Below are 27,998 nucleotides of genomic sequence, written 5' to 3'. Positions count from 1 at the left end.
TTTTGCCACTAATTCCATGATCCTATGCTTCTATAAACTTTTCATTTACTCTCAAGCCAGTATAAATTCCTGAGCATTCTCATTATATTTTTTTAGCAAATTTATGATGTTCTCAACCCAAAAGTAATCAAAAGAAGTATTTATTTACACTTTTTACAGACTCATTATATACCAGAAACAGCCTATGCAATGTTATACATCAGTATATTCATAATAAATGCGTACTTCTGACCTCCTGACGCTTTGAAGCGACCGAATGCTTTCGCTCCTTGTTCGGATATTGGATTTCTTGAAGAGCCTCCGTGAAAAGGACCGACACATGAAAAAGTAAATGATGGGGTCGAGGCAAACGTTGCACGCTGACAAGAAAAGTGTCATTTCTTTGCAGTAATAGAGAATTATGTGACCCGAGTCATCTAACAGCCTGTCCAAATGGCTAAATGTAAACGGTATTCGACATAAATGATACGGCAGAAAGCACGTAAAAAAGACAGCCACCACGACTCTAATGCTTTGGTTATGCTTTCGTTTCCTGCTCGATTGGCTGATAAATTGCTTGCTGGATTTCTGGATGTACCTGGATATTGCAATGTAACACCCAATCAGTATCACTAGTACGACAACAAACAAACAGCTGTTAAGATGGGTGACGGCCGTGTGCCATTTTACGCCCAGAGGACTTTTCAGTTTTATGCATTCATTGATGGTTTCCACTGTGGGTTGGCCATTTGTAAGGATGATGTTGGGCAAGGCCAGAAAACCCATGACCACCCAAACACAAACAGACAAAACCTTTGTAAATGTGATGCTGTACATCCGAGAATCGCCAAATGGCTTCACCACCTTCAGGTAGCGATCGATGCTGATCAGTCCGAGGAAGATAATGGAAGTGTACATGTTTGCGTAAAACAGAACGGAAGAATAACGGCAGAGGAAAACATTGAAGTACCACGGCCCAAATCCTGCATCGCGGACTATCCGGAAAGGGAAGGTCAGGGTCATTATCAGGTCTGCCACCACGATGTTTTTGAGATAGAATATGAAGCTCGTTTTGTTTCTGATATGGAAGAAGATCCACACGGCAAGGCCATTCAGCAGAAGACTTGCCACAAATATGACAAGGTAGAGGACCGGTAGGACAATGGTGACAAATTCCTTGTTAGCAGTTGTGTTGTTGGCATGAAGATCACTGAAGTTACCTGAAATCGAATTGCCTTGGTTCAGTTCATGATCTGTAAAAGGACAAAATCATCATTAGTGGTGATGGCCATGAGCCAACATTACTTTGTTTTCTGGTATGGAGAGTGGCTATAATGATATAAAGGATGAAAAGCACCCCCCCCCATTAGATCCCATTTGGGAACCCAAGTTTTAATCATGGAAGATAGCATTTTAGTCTATACTGATGTGTATCTGGGGGCAGCTATGTGGATCAATGGATAGAATGCCAGGTCTGAAGTCAGGAAGACTCATCTTCTTGAGTCTAATCTGTCCTCAGACACTTTCCAGCTGTGTGAACCAGGGCACTTAAGCCTGTTTACCTCCATTTCTTCATCGATAAAATAAGCTGGAAAAGAAAATGACAAACTACTCCAGTATCTTTGCCAAGAAAATGGCAGCATTACTCCAGTGTCTTTGCCAAGATTTGGACATGGCTGAAATGCCTCCACAAATATTCATGTTGGGTCCTTTCCTTTCCCTTTCCCTTTCCCTTTCCCTTTCCCTTTCCCTTTCCCTTTCCCTTTCCCTTTCCCTTTCCTTTTCCCTTTCCCTTTCCCTTTCCCTTTCCCCCCTTTCCCCTTCCCCCTTTCTCCTTCCCCCTTTCCCCCTTTTCCCCCTTTTTTCTCTTCCCCTCTTTTCCCCCTTTCCCCCTTTTCCCTTCCTTTTCCATTTCCTCTTTCTCTTTCCCCTTTCTTTCCTCTTTCCTCTTTCTTTTTTCCTTTTCTTTCTTTTTTGTTCTCCTCTCCTCTTCTTTCTTCTTTTCTTTATGTGTATCTGTGAATGTAGGTATAAGAGCACACATACACACACTTGTGGTCCAACCATCATAAATCTCTTAGGTTTTCTTGGTGTCAGAAATACAAAATTTCAAATCAAACCTGATATACTTACAACTGTATGAATGAGCTACGTAACCTATCTGCCTCAGCTTCTTCATCTGTAAAATAGAGATTACAATAGCACCTACCTTCCAGGGTGATCATGAAGATCAAATGAGACAGTTTTTGTAATGTTTTCTGTATCCCTTAAAATGCTATAGAAATTTGCACACTACCTTTATATATTGTATCATATAAATATATTATCAAAATGATATTAAATTCCATATTTCATATTTAACTTCTTAAAAAGCTAGAAATCGAGAGGCTATTGAATTGATAAAAAATCTGTGGATTATGACTGTGGATATCCTTGAGCCCTTAGGAAGATCCAGTTCTAGATAGTTTGGGAGAACAGTTGCCCAAAAAGCACTAATTTCTTTAACAGCAATAATAATAATAATAATACTAATAATAATAATAACCTTCCTGCTCCTGAGAAAATAGATTTTTACATCACTGGACAGCAACTAGCTTGGTGCTGCTTAGTCACTTATATACATGTTAGAACCTGGCAGAGCTTTAGTGTTTTTATGAGCATATAAAATTAATATTGTCTATTTATACACTTACGTGCCTTTTGCGTGTATGTATTTTTGTGCTATGTGATGCACTAAACATTTAATGAGTGCCTATTTTGTTCATGTATTCAGAAATGAGGGATTAGGAGATAGTCCATTACAAGCTAGCCATTGAATGATTTATCCAAATGTTTTGCAATAATAACACTCTCCTTTTATTTCCCCTTCCTCCTCCTTCCTTCTTACTCCCCTCTCTCCCCTTCCTTTTTCCTACTTTTCTTCCTTCTTCCAGTGATGACTCCATTTCTTCTTGCCTCAACTCTTTTTCAGTGACTGCTTTTTTAGGTGTGGGCTGGAAGTCATAACAACTTCTCTGTGTTTATTTAGAGCTGTGTAAATCCATTCGCTTGACAGAGATGTAACAAAGAAGTTAGTTTGGTGTTTTTTTTTAAAATAACAAATTCAGGTCCCCTAGTATTTGCTTGAGATACAAGTCTAGGCTTTTCCTGCATCATCTTGTTTCCTTTATATTCTTTTCCTTTCACTCCATATTGTGAGTTGTTTTTTATAACTAGTTTTCCAAGCTTGAATGCCCTTAACACAGCCTAGTAATTTTATCTCTGGACTATCCTGTTCTAAGACCATAATATTAATTAGCCTTTACGAGTTTGAAATCCTGATTCAGCTCTCATATGTATTATTATTCCCTGGTGGGAATCATCTCTACTGCACTTGCCTCTAAATCCATCCTCGTTCAATGAAGGTCCCTGACGTGCTTTGGTCCCCATCCTCCCTCTAGTCCTCCTGACCTTCTTTCTTTTTCCATTAAAAGTACTTTGTAACTGGGTGTTTTTACTGAGGAGAGACATCATATTGGGCTGTTGGGGGTGAAGCAGATTATGACTTTAGTTCGGTAACCCATTAGCTCATAGCATCCCCTAGCTGGCTCTAGGAGAATGGGCTGGTGTGATTGGAGAGAAGAAAAACCTACATGTGGGTCATTTGCCTGGGTTAATGCTTCTTTTAAGAGTCTCTTTATAAATATCATCCGTTTCCCTGTACTGAAGCCCTACTCTGTTGTCTCATCCCGATTGTGGCTTCTCAAAGGCTTTTGCCACCGAAGAACAACAGGTCAACAAGTCCTATGCTCTGGTAGGCTTTGAGACTGGTCTCCAATAGGACTATATAGCTCTTCTGTGTGCATTCCTTGGATTCACTGGCTGTGCTCAGAAAGAATCAACCCCCAGGGGAAGATTTCTTGGCTACTGAAATTATCTGCCATCATTTTCTCTAGTGGGGCTGAGCTCCATATTACTCTAGGAAATATACAGTGGAAAAATAACAGATCCTTAAAGGACTGTCTGTCAATAAACTATTATGAATTTACATCCCCATTGTCACTTTGTAGGCGTTGTGCAGTCATTTCAGTCCTGTCTGACTCTTTTTGACCCAATTTAAGGTTTTCTTGTCAGGGATACTGGAGTGGTTTGCCATTTCCTTCTCCAGCTCGTTTTACAGAAAAAGAAACTAAGGCAAACAGGGTTAAGTGACTTGTCCAAGGTCACACAGCTGGTTTCTGAGACTGGATTCAACATCAGAAATGAGTCTTCCTGAGTCCAAGGGTGGCACTGAGCCACCTAGCTTAAATACTTTAAAGGCAAGAGCTACATCTTTCTCCAACTGCCAAGCATAATATACTGTATATAATAAAGACCTGCCAGACTTTGGAGATTTTGAACCAAACACAACATACTTAGATCATGCCAAGCTTTTGAATTCTCTTTTTGCTTCTTTTACTTCAGGGGTCTATCTTGTGTGAAAAGTATGTGACAGCTGTGTGACCCTGGGCAAGTCACTTGACCCCCATTGCCTAGCCCTTACCACTCTTATGCCTTGGAGCCAATACACAATATTGACTCCAAGATGGAAGGTGAGGATTAAAAAAAAAAATATGTGACATAATTTGTAATGGGGTTGGGGTGGGGGACAGACGAACTGAGCCTCTGTCACGTCTTAGCATGTGATCCTGGGCAAGTCACTGAGCCTCTTATCTCATTTTTAAAGTGAGAAAGTTGAACTCAGTGTCCTCTAAAGTGCCTTCCAGCTTAAAATCCAAGAACCAAGGCAAAAACAGACGAAATAATAATCGCTTGACATGTGCATAACACCTTCAGATTGAGGAAGCATTTTATACAAAGCACAATAGTCTGACTCCCTCCTAGGGACGAACCAAGCACAAAAGGACAAAGCAATTCATATGAAAAGATAGCTACCCAGTCTTGGAACGGGACTCCTGAGTTCCCAGGAAGTTTAGATCACCACTGTGGGTGGGCAGACAGGTGGCAGAGGAGGAAGAAAATGGGAACAATTTTCAAAGGTTGTTTTAAAAATTCCTGTTCTTGAGATACTTCAGTCTAGTCACAAAGAACTAGATATTGGATGTAAAGAAAGATTATGGTTGTGGAATTAATGTAAATTAATTATAGCATGTTCTAACTAATATGATAAAATATTTATAATTAATATAAATTAATAGGAAAAAAAATTAATAGACATGCCTGCCCAGAAAAAGAATGCTGGTGGGTGGTGGTTCTTGAATCATCTTGTGGTTGTGAGCCAAGCTGGTATTCAACTTGATTGTGTCTATCTTGGGGTAATCTCCCACTGGCCTGGCAATCAACTTTCATGTGCAGTATTCACCATTCGTGAAAAGGGAGAGCTTCTGAATGATGTAGAGGGAATCGGTCTAGACTTGATGATTTGCTTATTTAGTCATTCCAAAATCTATAGCTCATTTTTGGTTAAATTAGTTGTGACTTCATTTCAAATATAACATGAAGAAATGAAAAAACAATGATTCCAGAGAAAGTCACCAGAAGGAGCCTTTCTAAGGATTTCTTTGTAGGGCTCATCAGCTAATCATTTTTTTTTTTTGGTTGATTCTCAAGGTTCTGTCCTCTGATTCTTCATCCCTGTCAGCTCTTACCCTTCATTTTAAAAAAAAATCTTTATCTTCAGACTTGGAAACAATAATGAGTATCAGTGTCAAGGCAAAAAGTGATGAAGGCTAGGCAATTGGGGTTAGGTGACTTGCCCAGGATCATACATCTATAAGTATCTAAGGCCATATTTGAATCTAGGACTATCCTACTGTATCCACTGAGCTATGTAGCTGTCCCTCACCCTTCATTTAGGGGGGGAAAATTCCCTATTTCTTCCCAAACTTGTGGCACTGCTAAGCCCAGCAGCTCCTGTTTGCTCTAAGTTCCCCTTGTTGCTAATTAGCTGAGGGACTGAATAACTTAGCAAGTAATTGAATGGAACACTTTTTACTATCCCAAATTATGACATATGCAGGGTTGTTTCCCGCATCTGTGTGCAAGAGAAACTTACAATGACACCAGCCGTGGTGATTCATTTAAGGAAATACCAGCTGCACTTGCTCCTCTCCTGGCAAATTTACTTGCTAAAGCAAGTCAGTGGAGGTTCCCTTTTTACCTATTGTGTGTATCTCTCCCTCTGTCTTGCTGAGCATTCAGTAACTGTTCTCTAATTAATGTGAGTTTTATATTTTGATTTTTGGTGCGGTCTCAGAAATGTCAGTGCTGCTGAGAACTCCCATTTACCTCTCCCCTGTCAGATCAGCAACTCATCTTTTAATTAGTCTTGGAAAGTTGGATTTGTGCTAGTATATGGCAGAGGCAAGACTTGAACTTGCCTCTTGGTTGGTGGAGTTTTAAGAGCTTAAAGAAAGAGACAAAAAAAGGGAGAAAGAGAGGGAGAGAGAATGAATTTGGTTTTCCTTCTTCCTCTCCTGTCTCTTTCCTTCCTCTTCTAGTCTCCCGAAGCGTCCCACAAACATTTTTGGGGCTCATAAGTTCTACTCATGAAAGGATTTCATTTGGTTTTATTGATTTGAAAATAATTAAGGAGGTGATAGTTACAAGATCTGTATTAAGAAGCCGTAGTTGGTACTGGTTTTTAGAGAAGTTGGAGCGAAGGCAGGGAACAAAGGATCCCTTTTCTTAAGCCATCAAACTGAGATTGGGTCTTGTAGTTGGCAAAAGATGTTTTGGCATCATCCTATCTGTATCTGAGAGTGGCCCTTCCTCTTTGATAATCCCTCAACCCCATTGATGATGCATTATGGCTCATCAGGGGGTGGGGCTTTTTGGCTCAAAATGTAGAAATATCCACCATGTGGCTCTCTAGTACCTGATAGGGTGGGAACCAGAAGCTGAAGTCATGCAAATTATAGGGTGTTACTCATTTTGGCTTAGGAGCCTAAGTGTGAGCATTTTCTAAATAGTTACCTAGGGTGAGAGGGTGACATTGTCTTTTGCCTCCTTGGGAACCTCAGTGAACCTCGGTTTAGAAAATTAAATCTAGGAAATGATATGTATTTTGGTTGTGGCTTTAATAATGCTTCTCACACAAACGATTACTTTCATCCTAAGCATTATCTCGGGGCTAGTCTCTCAGAGGTGGGGAAAAAAAAACCCTTAAAATAAAGCGAGGCAAGTCAAAAAAAAAATCAAATAATGCCAATATATGGGTTTGGTATTTTGATTCAAGAAGGTTCAGCTGGGGTCTGGTGAGTTAAAAGTCATTGCCTCCAATTATTATTAAAAAAAGCAAATGGTGTCTAGCAGTAGAGACCCTGGGAGACTTTCCTATACTTTCACGTCTCTGGTTTTTACCTGGTGATTTCCCACGCAGCAGGTTGAGCCCCATTCTTTAGCTGGGATAGATTTTAAAGCCAAAATGCTTGTCAGGACATACACTGAAAAGATCGAGCCTGAGTTTTAGCACAGGCTATTTCTGTTTGCACTCCTAGGAAAAAATGTAGAACAGTAAAAAATAGAATAAGTGTTTCAATGAGAAGGAATGTCAGTTTCTCTCTCCCTCTCCTATATTTTGATAGTGTCTTAGGTTTGGTCGCCCATCTGAATATGAAAAATGGAATTCCCATTTTACTCCTAAATTTCTATTCTTGCTGAGTGTTGGCTGTTCTTACCTGCCCTGGCCTGCCATCCAATGCCTATGAACACCTACAAACCTGGGAAGATTCTACCAACTCATGATTAGTTCTCTAACAAGGCCTTGGACCATTTTACTACAGATTTTTGTGGTTTTGTGTCTGCCTTGCAAAACCAAATTTAATTTAGGTCATTCTCTCCTTCTTGTCTCATAATGGCAAGCAGCAGCAGAATGTAGAAATAACCTCAGTGGAAGCTGCCACCAGCACTGTCCATTATGTAGTTTTACTATGGAGGTAGCTCGGTGGTCCAATGGATAGAGTGCTGAGCCTGGAATCAGGAAAGTCTGGGTTCAAATCTGACCTCACACATTTCCTACCTGTGTGACCCTAGGCAAGTCATTTAACCTTTGAGTGCCAGACAAAAGGATCCACTGGAGAAAGACACAGTAGATCACTCCAGTGTCTTTGCCAAGGAAAACCCATGGAGCGCTGTGGTCCATGGCATCATGAATGGTAGGACATGACCAAACAGCCATCACTCTAATTGACGGTCTGCCTCTAACATTTAGTAATGTGTGAGCACTGGGGAAGAAATTAGATTTCATTACTAAAGACCATTCTCAAAAATGATATTATTAATGCACATCTCACAGATCTTGGGAAACTAGGACACGCAACATAGAGCACTACAATTGGAATCAAGCAGACTCCTCTTCTGAATTAAAATCTGACCTCAGACTTTTCCTAGTTGTGTGACCCTGGGCAAGTCACTAACCCTCTTTGCCTCGGTCTCCTCATCTGTAAAATGAGCTGGAAAAGGGAACAGCATCTCCAAACTCCAGCATCTTTGCCAAGAAAACCCCAAATGAGGCCACGAAGAGTCAGAAACAACATTTTACAAAACTCTTTCCTCGTGACACTCCAGTAGCACATTTGTCTTATTGTCCCCATTTTAGAGATTTAGACAATGAATTTCTGAGAGAGTAAAAGAATTATCTAGAAATATAGACATAATATCTAGACTGGAGCAGGCATTTTTTGCTTACTTATTTCTTCTTGGAGGTGAAATTCTGCTGAACATTTCTGTGTGCTTGGAGCAGTCCTTTTTTGTTGTAAAGATGCTACTTAAATAGCAGAGCTTTGGGTTGTTTTTTTTTTTTTAAGATAATTTTAGGAATGAACGTTAGATGGGGCATTAGAAATGCGCATTCTTCACCCTCTTGTGGGAAAGCAGAGGCCCAGAAAAATAGTCTTGTTCCATGTTGCACAGATCACAATCAGCAAATATGGGAGTTGAACCCAACTGCGTTGACTCTAGACCACTATTGGCACATATGAATATAGCTTGGGACAGCTAAGTGGCACAATGGATGGAGTTTCAGGTTGGAAGACTCGTTTTGCTGAATTCAAATCTGGCCTCAGAGATATAACTAGTTCGTGGCCCTGGGTAAATCACCTAACCCTGTTGGCCTCAGTTTCCTTATCTGTAAAATGAGCTGGAGATGGAAATGGCCAATCATTCCAGTTTCTTTGCCAAGAAAATCTCCAACGGGGTCATAAAGAATCAGACTTAATGGAAACAACTGGGAAACAACCAGAGTACTTCTTGTGATTGTGGAAAATAATCTGTAAATTTTCATATATAAAAATCTCTGCAACATATGAGATTAGTTAGCATAGTTCTTGGCACAGAGAGAGAACTTAATAAAAGCCTGTAGCTTGGCAAAAATACACTTTAAAGGCTTAATTGTTGCTAGAACTTTTGTTTGGTCAAACCCAACACAAGCATATTCCTTGATGAAAATGAAATTGACCTCTACAGAGAGGCAGCATTAAGGAGACAGAGGATATCAGAATCGTCTCAGTTGGAATCTTGCATCTTATGCTTAAGAATTAAGCATAATTAATAAACATAATTAAATTAAAATAATTAATTAAAATAATTAAAAATAAATAATAATGGAACTGAAGAGCAACAGTTAGGTGGCTCAGTAGATCGAGAGCCAGACCTAGAGATAGGAGGTCCTGGGTTCAAATCTAGTCTCAGATACTTTCTAGTTGTGTCACCCTGAGCAAGTCATTTAACTCCCATTTGCCTAACCCTGCCTTTTTTTTGCTCTTCTGCCTTGGAACCAATATACAATATTGATTCTAAGATGGAAAGTAAGGATAAATAAAAAAGGAATCATGGGACCATTTGTGAACCTCAATCTATTTATCTCTGCAATGCAGATGATTAGCCCAATGCTATTTCTATTGCAGGGTGATGGCAAAGAGTCAAATGTGTGCATGTTTGTTTTTTTTACATGCAAAAAAGTGCATGTAAAAGGCTCTACAAATGTTGAAGCCCTGTGCAGATGTCACAAATGCCATTATTTGTGGGTGTTATTGTTGTTATCATTATTACTACTATTATTACTGCACTGGGTCATAGCTTCATATTATTTCGACTGCATTGGAAGTTAGGATCAAAAAAGGAATGTATTCATATCCCCATTCTTCCTTTGAAAAAGTCAAAAATCCTGACTCTGAGGTTTTCTCACTTTCCATTCCACCCTTATTCATTGGAAGGGCACGGTTGTTATTTTTAGAAATTAAGGGAATATAAATGAAGAATGGATGGGACCGTCTTTGGGATGGGAGAGCATTTTCTCCTAGAACAACTTCTCCTTTTTTTCCCATTTGAATTAGTTTATTTAGTCAATTTAGAACATTATTCCTTGGTTACAATAATCACATTATTTCCCTCCCTCCTCTCTACCTACCCTTCCTAAAACCAACATGCAATTTCATTGGGTATTACTTGTGTCCTTGATCAGAACCTATTTCCATGTTGTTGTTTACACTAGGATGTTCATTAGGAATCTATATGCCCAACCATATCCCTTCAATCCATGTATTCAAGCTAGAACAACTTCTTCTAAGAGGAAGTAGGATCTCTTTTATGAATTGAAACCATGTGGGACTTTTATGACCCTACCATAAATTCACTAAGTAATTCCCTAAAACCATTTGACATCTAAAAGTCTGATATTTTGAGGGGACAGAAAGGCTAACATATAAACCCAACTGAATCTCCTCCCCGGAAAATAGTGAATATTCATAATGTTTGGAGACTTATGTTTTAGGAACTTTAGTTGGAGTCAAGAAGACCTCCATTGAAATCCTGCCTCAAATCCATCAGCCTATCAGAGTTTTTACTAACTTGGGCCTTTTTTCCACTACTGAAGGACTAACTATGTTCTAGACTCTAGGACTGAGAGCCTTATGATCATAGGATTTGAGAGATAAGAAAATTGAGGTGAGTTCAAGTGATTTCCACAAAGTCACATAAGTTTCAGCTGGTAGAACGAACATTTGGAATCCAGCCGTTCATGCCCTTCTTCTGGTGGATAACCCAGAGACACCATTGCCTTGGATCTTCCTTCCAAAGATGGCAACTACCATTCCATCCCAGTTCTTTGACCCATATGGCTCTCTGTACTCTCTTTCCATCATTTTCCCACAAAGTATTCACTTGACAATTCCTTGGATACCCATCAGACATGAAGACTAGTTTTTCTCTATTATCTTTCATTTTCTCTTTTCCTATCACAATTCCCTTTTGCTATATTGAGTCCACAAGGTCTGATTGGTAATATGTTGTCACCCGTTTATGCTCTGGGAAGGCATCATGAAAGAGGGACCACTTAAGCTATCTAACGTGGATTCTCTGTGTATGTGTGTGTGTTGGGGAAGGAGTGCATTTTATAGATCTTTAATCAGTACAGATAGCATTGTGTAATTAGAAAATCTTGAACCCTTGGACTTCATTTCCCAGAATCCTTTTCCCTTTGTCCACATAGTGACCTTACTTGTTTATAAGTTCTATAACTCCGACTTTTTCTTTTTTTTTTTCCCTATGACCGTGGCTGCGTTAACTCCCTCTTTGCTCTAGTTTTTTTTTAATTTTCCTTTACTTCAAATTATAATTAATAAATATTATTAAATATTAAAAGAGAGAGAGAAAGGTGGAGTTACAGAACTTATAAATAATTCGTAAGGATGGTATGTCGACGAAGGGATAAAGATTCTGGGAGATAAAGTCCAAGGGTTCAAGATTTTCTAATTACACAGCATACATATACAATTTTATCTCTGATATCTTTCCTCCAAATCATACTGGCATGGGCCAACCACAACTAGGTGGCTCAGTGGATTGAGAGCCAGGCTTGGAGACTGGAGGTCCTGGGTTCAAATATGGCCTTAGACTCATCCTAGCTGTGTGACTCTGGGCAAGTACTTGACCTCAGTTGCCTGGCCTTTACCACTCTTCTGCCTTGGAATCAATACTTAGTATTGATTCTAATAAAGAAGTTTTATTTTTTTAAAAACGATACTAGCCCCTGATATTAACTAGGAAAAGTCACATCTTCTTAAATGAATTTCATGGACTTGAAAAACCTTTCCTTGCTTTTGTGATCATTCCTGAGTTCTTTAATAAGAGCTAAAAGCACTGGCAGGTTTTTATGTGCTTTACATGTATTAACTCATTTGATCCTCACAACACCCCCAGGAGGTAGGTATTATTTGTCTCCCCATTTATAAATGAAATAACCATACCCAGAAAGGAGGTTACGTAACTCACTCTTGGCCCCATAAGCAGTGAATAAATGAGCCAGGGTTTAGACTTGGGTTTTACAGACTCCCAAACGAGTGCTCTGTTTACTTTATCGCCTAGGTACTTTTTCCATAGAGTTCCTATAGTATCTCTCTGAAATCTAATTTTTAAAATTATGTAATTATAATATTTCTCATGCATAATCATATACAATTATATTATTAGTCATATTTCTACAATTTAATGTATAATATATTATAAGGAATTTATATATTATGTATGCTATGTATTCTAATAGAAATTCTATTATTTAAGATTGCTTAGCAATGTCCATGGGAAAACAATCTATTGGCTTTCTGTCTTGCAGTTTAGAGATGGGAAACATCTCAACTGATCCAGTTCACTGGACTTCTTACAGAGGACCCTCTGGGATAGCTCACCTCTGGTGGCTGTCGGATTTGGGGCTTTTCCTTTTCCTTTGGAAAATGTACTTTCTCTTCCCCATAAAGGAAAAATTCCATGCTTGTGACCTGCAATACTTGTCCTTTAAAAATCTCCATTCCCAGGAGCAGTTAAACTGGAACGCTGTTTTATTTCATTTATTTTTAAGAATAAGAGTGTTGGGTTCTAAGCATGGTTCTTAGGTGCCGAATAGAGCATAAAATTAGACACAGTCCCTTCTTACCATTGAAATCCATTAAATTCCCTCCTAACATGGGTGGAACAGGTGGGAAAATGGTTATTTTGCTAAGCTAGAGGAAAATTCCCTTCTAAACAGGAAGAGGCAGCAGACTCATGCAACTGTGACATAAAAATGTATTTGTTTCTTTTCCCTATAACACTCCCTTTATTTCAGGGGTCCATTAGGTTGGTTTCCTTTATTTTAAAATTTTACTTTCAGATTTTAGCTTTTTTTATTTTGATTTTTAATCAGAAGTGCCTGGCATTCCTGTAGGTTTCATTTAGAAGTCATTCCTTGGGCAGCAGCTAAGTGACTCAATGGGATAGAGTTCCAGGTCTAGAGACAGGTGGTCCTGGGTTCAAATTTGGCCTCAGACACTTCTTAGTTGTATAACCCCTAAAGAAGTTACTTGACCCCCATTGCTCAGCCTTTTAGCATTCTTCTGCCTTGGAACCAATACACAGTATTGATAGTAAGACAGAAGGTAAGGGGTTTAAAAAAGACATTCTTTAGACTCTAAAGTTTAAAATGACTTGGGGTGTGTGTGTGTGTGTGTGTGTGTGTGTGAGAGAGAGAGAGAGAGAGAGAGAGAGAGAGAGAGAGAGAGGGAGAGAAAGAGGGAGAGAGAGAGGGAGAGAGAGAGGGAGAGAAAGTGTTATGCTTAATATTGATTAGATGTACAGTGGACACAATACCTGACATATAATAGGTGCTTAATAAATGTTGATTTTGCTATTATAGAAAACTGTTGTTTAGTCATGCTTATGACACTTTCTCACTATGTGACAGTGAGGAATTCATTTAACATTTCTAAGCCTCACTTTCCTAATTTATATAATGAGAACAGTTATTTTCACGGGCTGTAAATTAAGAGGAAGACTTCCACAGTGAGTGACAGGGTTTCCACCATGGGAGAATTTCACACCAATGGCGACCACAGATTGGAATTCTTTCTTTTTTCACTTTCTTCCCCCAAGGGGGAAAAAGTAAACAAAAATAAATGGAGAGACCTATGACAGGGTTGTTGAGAAGCTTGAATGAAATAATATGCAAAAATGCTCTTTCAACTTTAATATGCTATGTAACTTTCACCTGGTCTGTTTCCTTATCCCTAATGGCAGAGGTTGAGTTTCACCACCTCAAAGTTCCATTTCATCACTTTGCCTTTTGTCATCTGAATTCGTGGAAGTCATTCCCACAGTTTTAAATGTATTTAAGCCATGAGAACTTCAGCTTCACAAAGAAATCAATGTTGAGGTCACCCAGTAGTGCAAAGCCCAGCTTTGGGAACACAAAGACATGTCCAACGTGGGACCCTGAAGAGCTCCTTAGGCTAGTTCAGTAGCAACATGCTGAGGGGCCGTGTAGTCTCCATAGAACAATGCAGTAGTATATTACTAACCCTGATACTTAGCTTGATTAGGGGGTGCTCTGTGAATATGCCTGCAATAAAATACTTAAGAAATCATGAATCACAAAGCCCCATTAACCATGCTGGCAAACTTGCTCCAAATCACTTAGAGGCAGAGAAATTCTAGATCATCAAGAATGAACAATGGACTGGTGAAGGAAATAGGACCCTTGTTCAATTCCTAGCACATCATAGGTACTAAATAAATAAGTGCTTGTTGAATGAATGATTATTGACGCATCGAGTCACAGAATTTGGATAAGAGTAAATGTTTTAAAGTTACACAACAGCTGTTTTCAAACACTACACTAAAAATCCAGATTGCTCACAATACATGATGCAGGTGGTGTTAAATCCTGTTTGATTAGAAACTTATGTATAGACATTGTCTAGTTGGTCCTTGAAAGGCCACATTCTATGATTTTATATAGGGATGGTATCAGTTGTAATTGTTAGAAATGTTATCATCACTGCCATCAACCTAATAAATTAATCACTTCTGTGCTTACTGAAATCATTCATTATGGCATCCCAAGACAGGGAGGCTGAAAATTAAAAGGAAAAAAAAACAGTCTTGTCTTAATGAGAGAGGGGGAGAAGAAGAGAAAGAGAGGGAGAGAGGGAGGGAGAGAAGGGGGAAGAGAGAGGAGAGAGTTCTTTCTGTCATAATAGTTTAATATAATAGTATAATAGTTTAAATGCATAATAGTTTAAATCCTTGGAACTCATTTTAGCATATTGATTACTAACTTCCAAACATATTTAGTTCACAAAGTCCTGAGTTCATGGGTCTTCTTGAGGCTGAACCATAAACACAAGACTGACCAGCATTAGGATAGATTCCTCTTTTACCTAGAATTGGTTTAGCAGTTCTTTCTGTCATATTTTATGTTTGTTGACTTTGGGCAAGTAATTCCTCCAAACCTTAGTTTCCTAATTTAGAGCAATGAGGGAGCTGGACAAGATGACCTCTAACTTCCCAGCATGAAATAAAAAACTACATCCTATCATTTTTGCTATCCCTTGAAGTTGGTGTTAGAACATGACTTGAAGTCTAGTGTTAATCACTTATTGGATATATTAAACCATGTTTGCTTCTTCGTCGGTAAAATGGACATCTATACTTTCCTTACTTTACAGGGTTCAAAGGATTTAGAGTTAGAAGAAACCTCAGAGGTTATTAAGTCCAATCCCATTATTTTATAGCAGAGGAAACTGAGGCTCATCGAGATTAAGTGACTTGATCATGCTTGCATAGGCACAAAGTGTCAGAGGTGGGATTTGAACCTGCCAACTCTAAATGTTGTGGGGTATATGCTAGGTAAATTTTAGAGTATTCTGTAAATGTGGGCTATTAGAAATTCAGTGTACCAAAGTTCTATTAATGAGAATGAATTTGTTAGGTGTCTACCATGTAATTAGACATTGGGCAAACAAATTTAAAGTGAAGCAGTCCTGTCCTCAAGAAGCTTACATTCTCTCTGAGGAGACTAAAACCTATCTATCCAAATTTGTTAGTGCTTGGTTGCTCAGTTGTGTCTGACTCTACATGACCATAGCTATCCGTGGAGATTTCTTAGGAAGGATACTGGAGTGGTTTGCCATTCCTTTCTCCAGTGGATCTTTCATACACAATAAATAAAAGTAACAGTTGGATGAATCAGGGAAAGGATCTCCAATTTTGGTGCAGGTTCTCCCTCTATCAGTCCAGATTGCCACTGAGCTCTTACTAGGTTTTCAGTCCTAGCTGCTTGCAGCTCATAATAGTTGAGTGACTAGCCTGTGGTTCCACAACTAATAAATTTCAATGGCAGCACTTGAAAACTAGGTCATGCTGATGATCAGCCAGAGTTTAGGAAAGCCTAATGATGCCCTCTCACTATAATACTTTTAGGTGCATAAAATAAAATGCAAAGGAAATTAATTCTACTAAAAGAAAGTTTACAATATTTTTCAGTCAGGTTCATAGAGTTCAGGTTAAGAACCCCAATTCTAAGTCTCTAAGATGCAAAAGTGTCAGTCTGCCATGATAAAGAGTTTCCACACCTGTATTATTGATATCACAGGTTTAGTCCACTTCCTGTCTTCATCATCATCATCATCATCATCCATTATCACCTCACATTGTGCTGGGTGAACACCACGGGGTGAACAATAAATAATTGATCAATTGATAAATAATAATTACCTATTCTATAAAGATTAGCAATACTATTCTATGTTCCCTTCTTGACCACAATTTCAACGTTTTTTCTGATACATCAAATTTCATTATCAATGGAAGTTTGTCCTTTTATCACCTCAGTAATTTCCACTTTCTCTACACCTGTCTTTAAAAACTTTACTTTTATTAAAATTGCAACCACCTTTCATTGTCTTTCTTAACTTCTAAAAAATGTCTCATTGGTTGGGAGCAGGATGAGAATAAAGAGACAGGTGACCCAGGGAAGGGAATTTCTTGGAAGAAAAATAATTTTTCTTGAATGATTCTCAGCCTTTATATATCTTATGGAAAATATTTATTAGTTCTTACAGCATGGTGTAGTGGATAAAGTGTGATTACTTGGAGTCAGAAAGATCTTGCTTTAAATCTTACCCCTGATGACACCTTCTAGCTGTGCGACAGTGGGCAAGGTACCAGGAACCCTAAATTGAGAAATGGCAAAGGTTTTACTATCTTAAAAAAGTATAGATAGTGTCTTAAGTACCTCTCTTACAGAATTTTGTCTCTTTGAAAGCACTGTTTTTTATTATTATTAGTTTAAAGTCAGTTAACTTCTCAAGGGATAAATTCTTCCAACATTTAAACAATTCCACACAATTCAAGCTTTTATTGAACCTTCTTTTCTTTCCTTATTGCTTCTTCTGCATTATTAAAACTCATAATAAGACTTAATTCTTGCCTATGTTTTAGCCATAAGATTCACAAAGAACGCTATATGCATTTTTAAAATTGGATTTATCTTGCCTTTTCATATAGATTATAAGTTTTTTGAGGGTAAGGACTATGTCCTCTTTGTTCCTATGTTCCTTTCCTTGAGGATCTTCTCTAGTGGCATCAGACTCAAATAGAAATAGAGGTAACCAATCCATACATAAGGAACTCAGATGACTGAATATTGATTGAGTTTTAGCTATATTTTATTTAATTTGGCTTTTGATAAGTATTTTTCAATTGCATTTTAATGTGATTCATGTCATCTTAGGAGTATTGTGGCCATTGACATCTCTGAATAGCAGCTGTAGTTTCCCTCTAGTCCTTCTCATGTTTCATGGGTACCAGTACTCTAGCACTTGGACCACTTCTTTTTGATGATACATTTGATATGTTTTCACAACTCATTTCTTGTGCAAAGGAAATTTTGAAAAGGTCATTATTGAAAATATATTGCAACAGAGCAACTAGGTGGCCCAGTAGAGACATCTAGGCCTAGAGACAGGAGGTCCTGGCTTCAAATGTGACCTCAGATACTTCCTGGCTGTGTGATCCCAAGGCAAGCCTCTTAACCCCAGTTGCCTAGCTCTTAACATACTTCGGCCTTTCAAGCAATGCTTAGTATGGATTTTAAGACTGAAATGAAGGGTTTAAAATATATATTGCAGCCAGTTTTTTATCCAGTGTGTATGTCCATAATCTTTTGGGCCTTATACAGTTTTTATTTGTTAGAGATTATGGTGTCCCACAGGTATTCAGTATCAGCATTTGGATATTAGGGTTTTTTTTTTTTTTGTATTTTTTTAATGAGTCTTTGGGTCAGAGAACAATTCTATATACCTAAAAACATGGCATCTTTCCTGAATTTGAGCCACCCTGCTCTCTTTATCTTGTTTAATTCTAAATCTCTATACAAGTCTAGCCCCTGGAATTGTGTCTATGTGTATATAGAATAGAAATTAATTTAAAACTAATGCAAATTGAGAAAACAAACCACAAAGCTAGGCAAATTAAAAGAGATCCAGGTAGAACCTCTTGACTGATGGATTCAAGCACATAAATATTTATTAAATATCTACAATGACTGTATGTCGTATTTGGGGGATCCAAAAGCAAAAATGAAATGGTTCCTACATTCAAGGAGTTTCCATGCTACTAGATGTCACTTCCTATCAATAAACACCAAGGTGGATGGAGATGGGTATTGAATGTGCCTAAGAACACAAGGCCAGCTCCCTTAGAAAACCACCTACTCTGCTGTCTGTACCATCCTACTTGACTCTCCTGAAGGCATGCCATGGGCCAGCCAGGCTGCAGTAGTCACCATTCCTTGTCCTCGCTTTGACCTCTCCTATCTCTGCTCTCATGCCTTTGAACATTGGCTGAGTCACCTCTGCCCATTGTTTCCTATTATCTCCAGGGTCAAATATTGAGTCCTTCATTTGACATTTAAAGCTCTTTACAATCTGGCTCCTTCCTAACTTTCCAGTTTTCTTACACACGACACCTCTCAAGCCATCTGGCCAACTTGTCATTATGCATGCATGGCGGTCCATCTGCCATCTTTCTTGCGATGGCATGTTCAGTCCTTCCTTACCTCCACCTCTTATAAGTTCTGGTTTCCTTCAGGAGCTAGTTCAATGGACACCTTCTGGTAGGAGACCTTTCTCAATCCCCAAGTGTTAGTGCCTTCTCCACCCATCTGCTTTTTTTCTTGTCTGTGACTTTTCTTTAAAAACCTTTACCTTTTAAATGAGACACGTAAAACCCACTGGAACTGCTCATTGGCTACAGGAGAGGGTGGGAGGAGAGGAGGGAAAGAACATGAATCATGGAACCATGGGAAAATAATCTAAATTAATTAATTAAATAAAAATTTCCCCAAAAAATAAAAACTAAAAACCTTTACCTTTTAGCAGAATTGAAGTAGCTTAGAAGAAATATGGGATGGGAAAATTTAGAGACACCTTCCTTCATCTTAAATGTCCTTATGGACTATTGGTGCCTGACCTGCAGTAGAGCCTTCCAAGCTCATATTGCTCTGAGCAGCCAGAGTTTGACACTGTACATTGCCATATTTGAGTACAAAGGATAATTAATTTCTTAATCTATGCTGTAGAAGTTCATTGTTTCATAAATACAATTTTTTTCATTTCTTTGTTTAAAAAAAAAAACACCTTTACCTTTGGTCTTAGATTGATTTCTAAGGCAGAAGAGTGGTAAGGGCTATGCAATGGGGGTTAAGTGACTTGCCCAGGGTCACACAGCTGGGAAGTGTCTGAGGCTATATTTCAACCCAGGACCTTCTGACTTTAGACCTGACTCTCCATCCACTGAGCCACCGAGCTGCTCCTGTCAGTATCAATTTTATTTGTTTATTTAAAACAACAATAACAACAACAACAACAGCCACCTTTACCTTCCATCTTGTTGATTCTAAGGCAGAAGATTGGTAAGGGCTAGGCAATTGGGACCTGACTCCCAATCCACTAAACCTTCTAGCTGCCCCCATATGGGACTATTTAAAAAAAATGTTATTGTTGTCATTTTGGGGGGATCACACATTTCCCCCTAATATTCTCCCCCACACACACTTTTTCAGCCCTTACCTTCTTTCTTATAATCTATACAAAATTTCAGTTCCAAGGCAGAAGAGTGCTGAGGACTAGATCATTGGAGTCCAGGAACTTGTCCAAGTCCAGATTTGAACCCAGGATCTCCCCACTTCAAGTCTGACTTTTCTATTCACTGCCACCGCCACCCCCTCCCCTTTCCAGAGAGCGATTCCACATGGACCAATTTCAGCGACACACCATCTACCTCATTGGAACGTAAGGTCCTTGGGAGAAGGAGCTGCCATTCCTTGTATTCTCAGGGCTCAGCCCAGTGCCTGGCATGAATATAATGAATAATATTTTTTGATTTATTGATTGTGATAGAACTGACAAGCTAGAACTAAGTGTCCCTTACAAATCCTAGAGCATAAGCATCTTTCTTCTGCCATGCTTGGGTTGGGACGGTCCTCATTTAGGCATCTTAGCTTCCAGGGACCAGAGGAGGGACCCTGTTCTGTTTTATCTTCCTGCCTGCTAGTGTCTTACACAGAACAGGAGTGCATCAAAGTGGAGGGAATTCTATCTCCCTTTTTCATCTTGGCTGTGGTCAGTGGCTATTTCTTCTTGTTTTGCCTGCTATCCAACTTCCAGAGGTTTTCTTTTTTGAAAGCAGGACCTAATCTAGGCTCTAATTGCATAACAAATCCCTTCTTAATTACACAAATAGAGGGCTCTGTTCCTGGATACTGCCCCTACTTAATGATGTTCTGACCCTGAGAAAATGAGATAATTGAACCCTCTGGCACTTTCCCAGCTCCTTTACTTGCTCTGGAAGACAAGAAGCAGGACTCCATGCCACCATGTTTTTTATGCCTGATCCTGAGGAGTTTTGCTCCTTAACTGATGACCATGGAAGGGTTTGGCCTCTCCAGTATACACTTACAGTCAAGTTTTGGGGAGTGGTTAGCATGGATTCTGATGAATATGAATGGACTTGGCTTTCTTCCCTGGACAATTAGGAAGAAGAACTTGAATCTCCTTTTGGGTTTGGCTTGGTCTCTGACATCTTATTGAACATGAAGTTTCGATTTTCTATTTTCTTTTCTTTATTTTTAAATTTTATTTAATTAATTCATTAAGAAAAGTTTTCTTGATTTTCTATTTTTAACCCACACTCTTCCTTATCTTTAGGTGATGACTGTAATGATAGCTAAATGGTGTGGTAGGTAGAGCACAGATTCGGAGTTGGGAATCCTTTCATTCAACACCAGCCTCAGACACTTAATAGCTATATTAGGACTTGGAACTGTTTAATTTTTTCTTTGTATTTCCAGAATTTAGCACTGTGTTTTTGTATACAGAAAGAGTTTAATAAGTATTGCTTGAATTGAATTTGAATCCCAACTCTGAAACCAACTCATGGGGAGATCACGGAGCCTGTTTCTTCAACAACTAATAATAATATAAATATTAATAAATATTAATTATTGTTAATAATAAAAACATTAATAAAATTAGAAATATAAAAATAAAATAATAAAAATTATTTAAAAATAATAAAATAAAAAATATCTCACGGCACAAACTGTAAGACACAAATGTGGTCAACTATACATAAAGCACTTTACAAAGTTCCCTAGTAGAAAGTCTCATTGTTAATATTTAATATCATCATAATATATATCAAAATGGTGCACTAAGGTTTACAAAGCACTTCACCTGTTATTTCATTTGTTCCTCAAAATGACCTGTGTTATTATCAACCTCACTTTATAAAGATGGAAACTGAGGCAAACAGGATTAAGATAGTGACCTGTCCCATAATTATCTGAGGTCTGATTTGGACTCAGGGCTTCCTGACCCCAGGGCCAGCCCTCTAACCACTGAGACACTTCATTCACTGACTGTATATTAGAACATATAAACATTTTTAATAAAAAACAATTTTTTGGAAAAGTCTGAAGTGGGACTATAAAGGACTTGGACAGACAACCATCCTGTACTGCCAGTAAGATTTCTCATTTTAGTTAAAACAGAGTTAAGAGACTTGCCCAAGGTTCTACCACTTATTAGTCTTGGAGCCAAGAACCAAAAGCAAGTCGTTGCCCAGGTCTCAGGCTCTTCTGACTGCCCCATCACACTGCCTCTTCCTGACTCGGTGCTGGCATTAGACCTAACTCGGTACAAGTGTTGGCGCAATGTATCTTCTTCATCCTCAGTTATTCCTTTAATTATATTCAGTTCAATAAATGTTTCTCAAGCATCTACTATGTGAAAGCCCATTTGACTTCTGGGAATAGAAGGGCCAAGTATCTATGAAAATATCTATGATAAAAGTTAAAATATTAAAAGGGATCCAGACAGAGCGTTTTAGGGAACTTTATGGGAAAAGGGATGGCCGTTAGCTGGTGGGATGAGGGCAGGCTTCCTGCACAACCTGCCACTTGAGTGACTTCTTTAAAGGAGATGTGGTTTCTGAGAGCCTGGGATGAGGAGGAAGTGTGTTCTGGGCAAGAGATGACCCACACGGATGAATGAAGGCGTGAGAACTCGGGACTAGACTCTGGGCAGGGAACAGCTCACGGCCAAATTGGCTAAGGGACGGATATTGGGCAGGGGCTTAAATTGGAGGGTCTCTGGTCATTGAAATCATTGCACTGGGTGAAATGAACACGAGAAAGTGTAGAAGGCAAAGAGGTCTGGTTGTAGGGAGGGATGGTGTCCAAGGATTTGGTAGAGGGGCGGGAATGCAACACTAACCAGTTATGGAAACCCAGAGCAGGAATTGTTGTGGTGAAAATTTTCACCTTTTAAGAGTATTATTATATTGAACAATGGCCGCCAAGGAATTTACTTATGAAATTCCTAAAATGAAACGCTCAAGTCAGAATGGAGTTTATGGAGGTTTAATCACAATGGGAGTAGGGAAAAGGAGAGGGAGAGAAGGAAGAGGCGTCTCTTCCATGATGTGAGGTTATTGTGTCTAGGTCTCTGGCCTAGGTACATGTTTCTTACTTGTATATTCTTTAATCCTTAATAAACCTCTAAAAAATATAATACTCCTTGCAGAGAGAAACTAATTTCTACCTGCCTCAGTCTCCCCATATTCCTAAATTTTAATCTTTACAGAATGGAAAGCTTAAAAGCAAATACAAAAGACACCTGTTAAATAAGATGAAATAGAATGATGGGGAAAGACACCAGATAGGGTGTGATGGGAAAAGGAGAGACCCAAATAAAGTGTTCTAGGGAAATTGGAAGAAATCTGAGCTATCTGAGAGCCTCTGAGTGGAGCCTTGAAAAGGGGGAATTCTGAAAGGCAGAGTTCAGGAAGGAAAGAGCTCTTTTCAGACCTTGGGCCAGGCCCTCACAAGCACATGGAATGTGGGAGATGGCAGCTGCGTGCAGGGAACAAGAAGTAATCCAGTTTGACCAGAATCTGCAGTGCATGATGGAGAAAATTTTGAAATAAGGCTAGAAACTTGATTTGTAAACAGGTTAGGGGAAGGATTTAAATACCAGGCTAAGAAATCCTAGCAACAGTAGGGAGCCATTGAATATTTTTGAGCTGAGGAGTAATATATTCAAACATTCTTAAAAATAAGATAATTTCACTCTATTACAAATATTAATAATATGGAAATAGGTTATAACTCAGTGGAATAGCTCATTAGCTACAGAAGGGAGTAGAGAAAGGGGAAAGGAAAGAACATGAATCATGTAACCATGGAAAAATATTCTTAATTTTAAAAAGGTGAAAAAAAGAATAGGATCATTTTGGGCAGTATCTGTGAGAGGAGAGGAGAATATAAGGGAAAGGTTGGGAATAGCCAAGAGAAGAAGTAGTGAGGCCCTGGGAAATGTCAAGAGAGAAATGAATTCTGGAAGGATACTGAATAGAATTTGACTACTGATTAGACCTTTAGGACCAAAGAACAATGAGAAGAGTTGCAGAGAAATCTTGAGGTGTCAAGCATGGCTTCTTAGGAATATAATAATGACATCAGCAGAAATTGGCAAGTGGGACAGGTTTTTTGGGCAAAGATAATGAGTTTTGGATATGATGAGCTTAAAATTACAAGAGTTCCATCTTGGATTCTGGGTACAACTAGCACTAGGAAATGTGAGGTTGAAGCTAAAGGATGGCTATTGAACAGGAGCTTAAATTGGAGGGTCATCCCTATGGGCTCTGCTCATTCAAATCATTGCACTGGATGAAATGAACAAGAGAAATTGTAGAAGGTAAGGAGGTCTGGTTGTAGGGAGGAATGGCGTCCAAGGATTTGGTATGGAGGTGGGAATGCAACACTAAGCAGTTATGGAACCCGAAGAAGGGCCATCAAACCAGTAGGAAGAGAACTTAGAGGCAGAAGTCCATAGATATCAAAGAGGGAAAGCATACAGAATGCTACAAGTTTTTACAGTCCCCAAAATGTTACGATTATACACTAAAGCCAGCCCCAAATTTTCACATTACTAGCTCCGAGTGCTTTGTGTATCCTGCATGCCTTCTTGATGGCCCCTTCCCTTGCCTTTCTTTATAGCCTTTAGAATTGGGAGAGCCTCAGCAGTTATCTGATATTCCTGGACCTTGCAAGCACCTAGCCTGCCCATGTTGAACATGCAGTCCAGGGCTGCCCTCAAATTGTTATTTCCCAGATTGAGCCCATTTTAAGCATCAGCAGGTTGCCCCTCAGCATCGATACTTTCCTACTTAAATGAAGGGAACTGAAACACTAAGAATGAAGGGAGGAAGGGAGGAAGGAAGGAAGGAAGAAAGGAAGGAAGGAAGGAAGGAAGGAAGGAAGGAAGGAAGGAAGGAAGGAAGGAAGGAAGGAAGGAAGGAAGGAAGGAAGGAAGGGAGGGAGGAAGGGAAGAAGGAAAGAAGGAAAGAAGGAAAGAAGGAAAGAAGGAAGGAAGGGAGGGAGGGAGGAAGGCAGAACCTGGAAGGCAGACAGCCACAAACCTAAATAAATGTAGTCTGCTTCTAAATTTGTCTACATCCTTCCACCCACATCCCTAAATGTAAACAATTCTCTCACTCTTATTTCTCTGGTTGGGAAGTTCTTCTCTCAGTCTCTTTTAAAACTAAGATTATACATGTAAAGAAATTGCTCTATAAATGCTAGTTATGTTTACTACTAGTATTACTATTATTACTACCACTGTTGCTTCTACTATTATCATCACCACTCCTCCTCCTCCTCTATCTCCACTTCCACCATCTCCTCTTACTACTCCTACTACGCCCAATCTCATTTTATGTCTGCTAGATAATTTTTTTTTTGTCTTGGAACCTGGAAAACCCAAAGTTCAAAACCAGCCACCTCCACTTAGTGGTTTTGGAATTGTGGACAAGCCACCTAACCTGTTGGAATCTCAGTTTCCATATCTGAATGGGAATCATATTTTATCTAATGTACTCATCTTCTAGAATTCTCATGAGACTTAAATGTGATATTTATAAAAGTTCCCCATCCATGTTGTCTGTCATTATTACCATAGAATAATAGCCAAGCAGCCAGTATCTGCCAAAAGCTGCCTTTTCATTTCCTAAACCTCAAACGAGGAGCATTGTTGGAAATATAAAGGCAATGATGCTCTGAAGCTAGAGAAAATTTATTTTGGCTCTTCGGCTATACTTTAGAGAATTAGGAAGAAAGAATGGCTAGTAATACTGGGAGGATAGTCATGGAAACTCCCAGCAAAGTACTCTAACTTCCTTTTGAAAAGGTAGCATAAAAAAGAGTGAATTGTGTTTATTTGTCTGTTCCTATTGAATCAGGAACCTTTTAACTTCTGAAATTCCTTATCAAAACAGAATGCTTAAGAGAAACTGGCTCATTTCGCTATAGATTATGTCACTCTGATATGTGGGTCAAATTCTTCTTCTAGAGGGTGGCATTAATGGGTCATTCCATCGCCCATGCTGAGGAAGGAGATACCATCTAAGGGTGAGCTGTGGCAGATTTTATCTGGCTAGGAAGACTTCAGGTGTGGGCCTGATGATGGGTGGTTTGTCTGAGCACCAGCCCAGACAGAGCTGTTCTTGAAGACTCTCTCTCGGTTCAGCCTTTAAGAGGTTTTGTTCTGAATTCATTCATAGCAATCAGATTCTAGATCTTTGTAATAAAGTGAGTAGGTTTGTCCTGAGAGTATAAGGAGAACACAACCCCCCGAATCCCAGGCTTTTACTACATTTCAGTTTTGCATTTTCACTCTTTGGGAGAGAAGGGGGAGATAGAGTGCTTGCCAACAAAATGGGATCTTTAGACGATTTACTACATTACTGGGTTTAGAATCCATAGATTTAAAGCTGGAAAGGATCTCTGTCCACCTTGTCTATCTAATCCTCCAATTTATAGATGAAGAAAGTAAGATTGAGAGAGATACAAGAAGAGACGGATCGTGTTAAGGGTATGGATTTGAACTTAGATCTTCTGTTGTCAGTTGAAGAGACCTTTCCAGTACCCTCTGCTTCCTTTAGGTGGGAATGAAAATCAGCTTTAAAAAGTACGAAAATATAATATTTAATAAGTTCCAAAAACATGAATCGGGATGACCATAAGAAGAATCTAGCTTGAAATTACCTTAAACAGGGTCAGTGTATGGTCTGACTGGTAACCTTAACTTTCTCTTTGTCACATAGCAGAGCCTCTTCCTCTGTCTGACATATATGTAGGTTTGCTTTTTTGAGTTTTTCTTATTCTTAACCAGCTTTATAAACTGTTCAATGAAATGGCAAGTTTTCAGTTTTAAAAAATAATAATAAAACGTAGTGTGGTTGCTAAGTTCTTTGTCGTAGCTATGTAATTTTCCCAGTGACTCTTGCCTGACATGTTTTAACATGATTTCTGAAGAATCTGAATGAAGATTACCCTGTTCTTTTGTGGTATAGTGAAAAGAATGAGATGGCGTTTTTGTTTTTTTTTTTAATGAAGATGAAAAATCTTTAGTTTAGTTTTGTTTTTTGTTCTTTTCCTTTTCAAATAAATTCTAGATTTGGGTAATATGAGATACATTTAATTTTGGTTTTCCATTGCAAATGATTGTAAAAAAAACTTCAGTTTTTATTCATCTGGTAAGGTGACATTTAGTAGGAATTACTACCAAACCTCATTCTTTTCTTTTGAAAGCAGATGCTGCAATTTACATCATAAGTCGTTCTGCTCCCCACCCCCCCCAAACTCCTTTGGAAATGGTCAAGTGCTGCGAATGGTAGCTCCATTGAATGTGGTTGGGTGCCTGGCACCCGGTTTTTCCTCATTTATTTTCTGACGTTCCAGCTCCTAATTTTTCACTTAGATGTAACCACAGGACTGATTAAAGTCTTAACCAGTGCCCTAGCCACCCTTCCCAAGGAAATTTACCCAGCTCCCAACCCCCTTCCACCATCCATTTACCTGTCATTGTTGTCCCATTCCATTTGCCAGTTGAGTGTCTCCAAATCATCAGCTTCCTTAACTCCAATCTCAAGAATAAATCTTGAAACTAGCATAAGCAGGAAAGTTGTTCTTTTGATAAAAAACAGAAAATAATCATTTCCCCCCTCCAGATCAAGTAGGTACGTCTCTCTGTTGTCCTCTGGGAAACCCTTTCAAATTCCCCAGACCAGAAGCAACTGAAGCAACTTGCTCGGTTGTTAATAGAAATGACTCACCTGAAAGTTAGTAAGTGTAGGTGAGCTTGGCAGACTGGGAACCTCGTTTCCTGAACCTAAAGGAATACTAACGAAGGAAGGGATTAGACAGTGATTCACCTGAAGGGAGCATATTGGATGGGTGCCCAAAATGCCAAGAGGCTGTTGTAAGGAGTAATGGCGGCATTTCAAGGACTGCTGAAACTTGTCCCGACTCTTTGGGAACTTTCTTCAGATTCTTATCACTGATACAACACTTTTAAGGCTCCTGGATATTATTGCCAAACAATGGGCAGAATAATTTTTGCAAGCTATTGTGGCTTGCAAAATGTTCTCATCTCCTTAAAAAGGAAAATTATAACTATTCTCTCCATTTGCACACAACTGTACCATGTTTTCCTATTCTTTTTGAAGCTCCCAGAGAGTGATCCTTTAAAGGCAATTGCTATTTTCCAGCATGTAGGTCATAAAACAAAAGTTTTTGTTACAGAATTACCAGATTCCTTAACTCCAGTCTCAAGAATAAGTCTTGGAACTAGCATAAGCAGAAAAGTTGTTCTTTTGTTAAAAAAAAA

The 27,998-nt window shown here is 38.9% G+C and overlaps 2 protein-coding genes across 3 annotated transcripts in view; one reads left to right on the top strand and one right to left on the bottom strand.

Moving 5' to 3' along the window:
* The window catches only part of MED12L (mediator complex subunit 12L), a 625,295-nt gene that overhangs the window by 467,808 nt on the left and 129,489 nt on the right, over nucleotides 1–27,998 (top strand).
* GPR87 (G protein-coupled receptor 87) lies at nucleotides 12–27,998 on the bottom strand. Of its 2 annotated transcripts, XM_007502030.3 has the most exons (3): nucleotides 27,188–27,998; nucleotides 7,321–7,453; nucleotides 12–1,232 (listed from the first exon to the last, which is right to left on the bottom strand). In XM_007502030.3, exons 2-3 carry the CDS (start codon nucleotides 7,352–7,354, stop codon nucleotides 193–195), a joined length of 1,074 nt encoding a protein of 357 aa, XP_007502092.1. In that variant the 5' UTR covers nucleotides 7,355–7,453; nucleotides 27,188–27,998; the 3' UTR covers nucleotides 12–192. The 2 variants fall into 2 exon arrangements, with proteins under 2 accessions (XP_007502092.1, XP_007502091.1); XM_007502029.3 differs by lacking the exon at nucleotides 7,321–7,453.

The sequence above is a fragment of the Monodelphis domestica genome, chromosome 8 (genome assembly GCF_027887165.1).
Source record: "Monodelphis domestica isolate mMonDom1 chromosome 8, mMonDom1.pri, whole genome shotgun sequence".
Lineage (NCBI taxonomy): Eukaryota > Metazoa > Chordata > Mammalia > Didelphimorphia > Didelphidae > Monodelphis > Monodelphis domestica.
The sequence above is the reverse complement of the archived record's forward strand: the minus strand, read 5'-3'. Positions and strand labels throughout refer to the sequence as shown.

What these genes read in the sequence shown, in the direction of transcription:
- GPR87 (XM_007502029.3), bottom strand. Translation starts at nt 27,236, where the DNA reads ATGATTTGGAGACACTCAACTGGCAAATGGAATGGGACAACAATGACA. An exon ending in GAATGGGACAACAATGACAG is followed by an intron (nt 1,233 to 27,187) that starts GTAAATGGATGG and finishes GTCCTTTTACAG; the next exon opens with ATCATGAACTGAACCAAGGC.